Source organism: Lactuca serriola, chromosome 2 (genome assembly GCF_051521515.1).
Source record: "Lactuca serriola cultivar US96UC23 chromosome 2, Lser_US96UC23_V15, whole genome shotgun sequence".
NCBI lineage: Eukaryota > Viridiplantae > Streptophyta > Magnoliopsida > Asterales > Asteraceae > Lactuca > Lactuca serriola.
In genome coordinates this window covers 98,571,123-98,579,019 of record NC_136409.1, presented here as the reverse complement: position 1 = coordinate 98,579,019, position 7,897 = coordinate 98,571,123, and the positions used below count along the sequence as shown (strand labels likewise).

The 7,897-nt window shown below is 34.9% G+C and overlaps 1 protein-coding gene across 1 annotated transcript; it reads left to right on the top strand.

Moving 5' to 3' along the window:
* Window positions 1-3,586: 3,586 nt before the first annotated feature.
* Window positions 3,587-7,438, top strand: BPM5 (BTB-POZ and MATH domain 5). The gene is made up of 4 exons (XM_079024348.1): window positions 3,587-4,170; window positions 4,945-5,290; window positions 5,364-5,637; window positions 6,980-7,438. The coding sequence occupies exons 1-4, from the start codon at window positions 3,782-3,784 to the stop codon at window positions 7,186-7,188; spliced, it is 1,218 nt and encodes a 405-aa protein (XP_078880474.1). The 5' UTR covers window positions 3,587-3,781; the 3' UTR covers window positions 7,189-7,438.
* Window positions 7,439-7,897: the final 459 nt, after the last annotated feature.

Genomic DNA, 7,897 nt, shown 5'->3' with positions numbered 1-7,897 from the left:
TTTTAGCATGGGAATGATGTTCCTGGAGTTTTTCAAAAATTCTTTTTCGCTTTACCTGACAAACACCTGTTCTCCACAACTTGCTTGGAACATATTTTGGAGATTGTTAACAAGTGTACATTGAATGATGATGCTGCGAAGAAGAACTTTAATGATATGATTCGGTGGTGCATCTTGTTTCGCAAACTTTGCTTGTTGTGATTCCCAAGCTTTTCAAGACGATCAAGAAGACACAACAGTGAAGCATCTCTCGCCTCAATTGACGCAAAGGGGGAGATTTGTAAGGTGTTATGTGTTGCGTTATTGGGCTTGTTTAATTAGTCCATTTAGTATACGATGTTGGGCCTGTCCAAGCCGTCTCATTTATTAGGGTTTGAGTATTAACAGTGCATGCATGCACCGTAGATAAATAACGCTTTTGATATTGATATTCTTGTAAACCCTAGCACGCCTCTATAGTTGAAATTCTTCATCTAGTTCATCTGGAGCGTGACTTGTAATCATTCAGCATCAAATCGATCTTTAAGGATTTAAATCCTAACATATTGATTAGATCAAGAGTTCGGTAGTTGCATTGGATGACTTACTCTGTTGATTATTGGTTAAGTATTGGTCCTCGTATAGTTGATGACTTGTCCAAGTGGGAGACTGTTAGAAAGAGTGTCCAATGTCTTAACTATTGATAATATTTCTAATAATAACATAGTCTTTTTGGGTTGCCCTCAAGACCTAGATTGAGTTGAATAAATAATGGAAAAATTGGTTTATTAATTATTATGGATAATAATTAATTAGAAAATTAATAGGAAATATATTTGAGAATTAATTAACAGTATAATTAATTAAAGGGTTGAATATTTATTAATCAATAGTTGGTTAATCAGGAATCTTCTAGAACCCTTATGGAATTAGGGTCGGATGAAAACCACTCCATCCCACAAAAGGAAAAGAGTGAATTTCGTTCTAGGCTCCTTGTCCCACATGGGAAGGAGTACAAAACCTAGGAATGGATCCAAGGCTATAAATAGAGCCTTAGGGATTTCATTCCTCCTTGCACCTTGGCTTGAAGTTTCGCCAACCCTTCTCCCTCCTCCTCTTAGGGACGATTTCTAACCTTCTTAGGGTTTGGGAAATTGACCATTATCCTAGTTATTTCATTCCACTCTTTGGTGTTATTGGGTGTGATACCATTAGATGGATTCTGGTTTGGGTCCTATCATCCAAGCAGCTTTATGGAGGATCAAGATCTCAAGCATGGAGATCAAGGGCTACATAAGAGGTATGTTTTTCTTTTTTGTATTTTTGTTTTCTAGGGTAGATGTAATTAGCATGAAAGCATAGATCCATAGGTTGCAAGTACACTTAGGTATATCTTACTTTCGATTTTTCCGCTACATAGTTTAGAGTGTATTTGATGCGTAGAAAACCCAACAAGAACATGAAGGGATGTATCTTTCATGCTAGAGTTTAACCCAAAGAGACCTGAGTTTAACTATTGCATCATATGATGAGAGGTCATTAGAACATGAACCCTCGATCCATTATGGTAGTTATTATTATAAGTCTGCTCAAGAAGGAGCAAAAGTCGCTGATGCATATTAAATTTAGAATGGAGAGCCGATGCAAGATTAAGCACCATCAACCGTCATTCAGTCCAAGAGTTAGAAACTCATTTCAAAGGATATAAGAATTATGATTATTACCTAGGGTAGAAAGGTAACATGTGGAGTCATTATGCAGTCTTTGTTTTGTTGATGATTCTAGGATGTAATCATCTTAAGGGGAGATAATTGTAACACCCGCATATTCGGGCTAGTCAATTAAGATATAATAAGTGTTAAAAGTGACTTTTTGATAGTATATGTGACAAGGATTTCGTACATATAAAGAACGCTAAAATCCGATTCATATGAAGAAGTTATGCTAAAGTCTGACCCAAAGAGACCTGAGTCTAGCCATTGCATCATATGATGAGAGGTCATGACCCATCGATCCATTACGATAGTTATTATGATAAGTTTGCTCAAGAAGGAGCAAAAGTCTCTGATGCGGACCAAATTTAGAATGGAGAGCCGATGCAAGATTAAGCACCATCAATCGTCATTCAGTCCAAGAGTTAGAAACTCATTTGAAAGGACATAAGAATTATGATTATTACCTAGGGTAGAAAGGTAACGTGTGGAATCATTATGCAAGCTTTGTTTTGTTGATTATTCCAGGATGTAATCATCTTAAAGGGGAGATAATTGTAACACCCATAGATTCGATAGTCAATTAAGATATAATAAGCGTTAAAAATGACTTTTTGATAGTATATGTGACAAGGATTCCGTACATATAAAGAACGCTAAAATCCGACTTCGTATGAAGAAGTTATGCTTCTTCGAAGTTTCATGATTAAATCGACACGACTTTGCGTATCATAAAAAGTGAAATTTTGATTAATTACTTTTTAGCCTAAGTCATCTAAATGAAAGTCGTTAAACCGAGAGCGTGTATACGGAGAACGTGCAAATCCGACTTAATGAGAAGAAGTTATGATTTTTTAAAGTTTCGGTTTAGTAGTGCGAACATAGAAATTGAAATTTAAATTGGTTGATTGTTAGCCAAAACAATCTAAATGAGAATTGAAGATTTCGTAAATATGAACCCGTCGATATAAAGACATTCGAAAACAAAGTTCGTACGAAAGGGTAGTAATAGATGTCATAATATGATGAAAGATAAGATACCATAGTATGATGAAAGATCTAGGCAATGATAGAATGTCACGACTTTAGAAATGGTACTAGTGTACCAACGATGTAGAACTGGTACTAGTGTACTAATGATATAGGAATAATACTAGTGTACAAATGATGTAGTCACTTATGAGAGTATAGGTGACAGCCACCAGATTAATTGATGGCAGTCCCATGGAACTCAGACAACGATGGACTTCGTGCCCATTTTTACTTTAACTTACTGCCATGTATTGCGGAGAAATTCCTATAACAATACTGGCAACAACGATGATTAAAATGATCATTAGGAATGAAAATAAAAAGAAAACCTACTGACACATATTGCGGAAAAATCATAGCAATAATACTATTAGCAACGATGACTATGATAAACCCTTAGAGAAGAATAAAGAAGTAAACAATGATAAGTAATCGAGTTAAATGTTCGATAATTAAATATATTAACTATATTATTGTGGGTTGAAAACCCTATGTAGTCATTATATTTTTCAATCTGACCCATTCAGCTTCTTTATATTATAGATAACAGTACAAAGATATATGAATAATGAGAAAAAAAGATGTAGATTGATAATGTAAGATGACTTGTTTTTATTTACTGTCTTAAATTTATAAAATTTCTTTCCCCTCCTTTAATTATTCCTATTACCTAGACTATATAAAAATATTATATTAGTTTCATCGTTATGCATTTTTTTTTTAACTAAATAAGATGTGATTATGTGAACCGTCGTTAATACTCATTATTAACAAAACATTTTAGGATCAAGAGTAATTTATATCTTTTTTCCTTTTGCTTTGTTAAGAAAAAATATAAAAACGGCATACTTGATGCTTTAGGGACAATACAAGTAATGCTGCCAAAGAGCATTCCATCATTTTTAGAGCGAGAAACAAAACCCTAAAATTCCACGATCTCCCTCGACCTCAATTATATTCCCGACTCCCGAGGAATCTAGTTGATCCTGGTCGAAATCAGGTCTCAGTTTAACCTAATCTTCCATGAATTTCAATTTTTCCAACCTTAACGAACTATAATGTCGGATAATGAGAAAAACGCCCTTGTCAACTCACCCACAAGCTCCCGGTCGATCACGGAGACGGTGAATGGCTCTCACCATTTCGTTATACAGGGTTATTCGTTAGCTAAGGGTATGGGAATTGGAAAACACATAGCTAGCGATAATTTCACGATCGGAGGTTATCAGTGGGCGATATACTTCTACCCTGATGGGAAAAACCCTGAAGACAATTCGACATATGTTTCAGTCTTCATTGCACTTGCCAGCGAGGGCACCGATGTGAGGGCGTTGTTCGAGTTGACTCTGGTGGATCAGAGTGGCAAAGAGAAGCACAAGATTCATAGCCATTTTGATCGGTCTTTGGAGAGTGGTCCGTATACATTGAAATACCGAGGCAGCATGTGGTAGGTTTTTATATTGAATCATCAGTCTTCTTTGATTCCCTGTGCTAATATTTGTATTTATTGGTTTTGCAATTTTTATGGTGAATCTTATATAACCTAGCGGGCCCTTTGATGATTTCACATGAATTTTGCTTAAGAATCTAAGAATTTTCTAGTCAGATGAAATTTCTCGTAGGAATCTTCTGTAATATCTCCTATAGGATTCTATTTCACCATGAGCAAAACGTCTGTGCAATCTAGCGTAAGATTATCTCCTTAGATTCAAACTTCTCTTTGGATCTTATACTTCTAGGATCAGCGAGCTTACTATAAGCATATCTTGGCCCATTTTTTTTTGTTGAAATAGTCAACCTTACTTATAAACATTGACTTTCATCCTCAAATATTGAGATATTGTATATTGGATAGAAGATTGTTTATAGCTACATAACGCCTGAATACCACTATCTTGTACACATTTAAACCAAGATAGCTATTAAGATTGCATATGCACAAGTGTTGTTAGTTATCACATTATAACATTTTAGTTAATGATGGTGTTCTTTGTTATGTGTGGCTTCTTTAAACAACCTTTTCCATTGGTTGTTTTGGACCTAGATACCTTGCATCAAGCCGTAACCATGAATTAGAAGTGTAACTGATTTAAACGTATATGCAAGATTTGAAATACTATGATGTTTTGGAGTCCAACACCTTATGTTAATCAAAATAAGGGGTTGATGGTTTTTATTAGTTTATTTTACTAAAGCCAAGTTGTTGTTTTGGAGGTGTTAGGGGATACAAGCGGTTCTACAGGAGAGCACTTCTTGAAAGTTCAGATTATCTGAAAGACGACTGTTTGAGAATCAACTGTACTGTTGGAGTAGTGGTGTCAGCAGTAGATTGTCCTAGGTTACATTCAATTAAGGTACCAGAATCTGATATTGGATCACATTTTGGTATGTTGTTGGATAACAAAGAAGGTTCAGATGTTGTGTTCAATGTATCTGGACAAAAATTCCATGCCCATAAGTTGGTATTGGCTGCTCGATCACCGGTATTTCGGTCTGTATTCTTCAAGCAAGATGGAGATGAACATGATGAGATTGATGTTGCTGACATGGAACCAAAAGTTTTTAAGGTAATGTAATTTATGAAAAGTAGTAATAGTAAGATTTTGTTTAAATTTTTATTCATGGAGTATTGTGGAACAGGCTATGTTACACTTTATTTACAGAGATGCCCTTATGGAAGATGAGTTGGGATCGAGTTCTTTCTCTGAAACCTGTGTGTCTGATTCGTTGATAGCCAAGTTGTTAGCTGCTGCTGATAAATATGATTTGGGGAGACTTAGAAGGATGTGTGAATCTCATCTTTGTAAGGACATATCTGTCAATTCTGTTGGTAGAGCTCTAGCACTTGCTGATCGTTATCATGCCACAGAATTGAAATCTGTTTGCTTAAGATTTGCTGCTGAAAACCTTGCAGGTATACTTTTTTTTTTTTTTTTTGCAGTATTTCTATTACCAAGTTTAAGTGATTCTACTTTTATTATAGGTTAGCAATAGCATCGTACTTTCACTTCTTTCTACTCCAACATTTCAATTTTAACCTTTTTTTCTTATTAAAGCTTTGTACTTCAAAAAGCCAGGCGCAAGCTATTGTAACTTCATTTAGTGTGCACAAGCACATGAAAACACAACTTCAATAGTTATAAAAATAAGAGTAAATTACAAGAATGGTCCCTATGGTTTTCGGGCGATTTGCGCGTTTGGTCCCTAACTTATTTTTTTAACTCAGAAGGTCTCTACTATTTGTTTTTGTTATGCGTTTGGTCCCTATTGTTTGTTTTTGTTACATTGTCTTACCTAAAAAGATTATTATTTAAATAGAGAAAAATGGTAGGGTAGGTAAGGTAAGGTGAGGTGAGGTGAGGGGGTGTGGTTGGGGGTGTGTTTATTTAAATAAGAGTAAATTACACGAAGGGTCCCTATGGTTTAGGGTAATTTGCATGTTTGTCCCTAACTTTTTTTCTTTAACTCGGAAGGTCCCTACTATTTGTTTTTGTTACGCGTTTGGTCTTTGTCTTACCTAAAAAGACTATTTTGCCTTTGATTTTTTAATTTATTTAAATAAAAATAAACACAACCCCAACCCCACCCCCTCACCTTACCTTACCTACCCCACCATTTTTTCCTATTTAAATAATAATCTTTTTAGGTAAGACAGGGACCAAACGCGTAACAAAAACAAACAATAGAGACCAAGCGCATAACAAAAACAAATAGAGTGGGGACCTTCCGAGTTAAAAAAATAAGTTAAGGACGAAACGCACAAATTACTTGAAACCATAAGGGACCATTTGTGTAATTTACTCTTATTTAAATAAATTAAAAAATCAAGGGCAAAATAGTCTTTTTTTTTAGGTAAGACAGGGACCAAACGCGTAACAAAAACAAATAGTAGCGACCTTCCGAGTTAAAAAAATAAGCTAGGGACCAAACTTGCAAATTACCCTAAACCATAGGGACCATTCGTGTAATTTACTCTAAACAAAATGGCAAAGGCCAAAGCTTAGTGAAAAACTGAAATAGATGTGATAATAGAGGAATTTACTCCTGATAACTATATTAGTAGATTCGAAGGAATGACTCTTATAGATGTGATGTGAATATATATGAAATATGATATGGGATATAACAAGTCTCACTTACACATATAAATAATTGTAGAATTGTTATTTACTCGATTAATGTAACTAAATGTATTACGGCTTTGTGTTATCATATGAGTATGCTTAATGTTTGTTATTGATTGCATTGCATTGCAGCGGTTATGAGATCAGATGGGTTTGAGTATCTGAAAGAGAAATGTCCGAAACTGCAGTCCGAGCTTCTGAAAACAGTTGCAGGGTGTGAGGATGATGATTCTAGCAGTAACAGTGGTGGTGGTGGTGCTGCCGGCAAGTCACGCAGTGTTTGTGGTCAGCTTTCAGATGGTGGAGATACAAATGGGAGGCGGGTCAGGCAAAGGACTTGAGTTCTAGAACAATCTTGACTTTGACTTCGATTTTAACAAACAAACAAAAAGGTTCATGCCTTTCCTTTTAACATCATCATTACACACACGCTTGTCTTTATGTAAAAAACGAAAAAAAAAAAAAAAAACTGTAGATTTGTATTTGGTCAATTTTTTTTTAGCAAAAGTCATTGTTGTTGTTATATACGTATTGGTGGTGGACTGGTGGTTGTAGATTGTAGAAATATATTGACTACTTGGTTTTAGAGTATCTTTGTTTGTTTTTGTTGTACTAGTATTTGTTTAATTTTGGATTTGGGTTAATGTTGGAAAAACCCCATCATACGGAATTCGTTCCTTGACTATGTTAGTATTTTTTATTTATTTATGAAAACCTATAACAAAATTCTCAACTTTTTTTTTTGAATGACAAATCTCCAATACTATTTGTATGAATGTAAAATCAATGTCCATGAACATTAAGAGGCTCTTGACTATTGGGGTTTGATGTAACCAATAACATTCAAAAAAACAGTTTGCACAACGGAAATGACAAATCAAAATTTTAACAACCCCAAACCATGGATCAAGTTAGACGCAATTTTACCAACTTAATCAACCATGGAGTGTTCAAAGTACATATATTTTATGCTTACATAAGCCAATCCACGTGACTGCTATATCTAAACTTGATCAAATACTCATTTACTTCATTGTTGCTCATGGGTTG

Excerpts from the sequence above, each read along its gene's own strand:
- BPM5 (XM_079024348.1), top strand. The coding sequence starts at position 3,782 with ATGTCGGATAATGAGAAAAACGCCCTTGTCAACTCACCCACAAGCTCC. Across the intron at positions 4,171-4,944 it reads AAATACCGAGGCAGCATGTG|GGGATACAAGCGGTTCTACA; the intron begins GTAGGTTTTTAT and ends TGGAGGTGTTAG. Across the intron at positions 5,638-6,979 it reads TGCTGCTGAAAACCTTGCAG|CGGTTATGAGATCAGATGGG; the intron begins GTATACTTTTTT and ends ATTGCATTGCAG.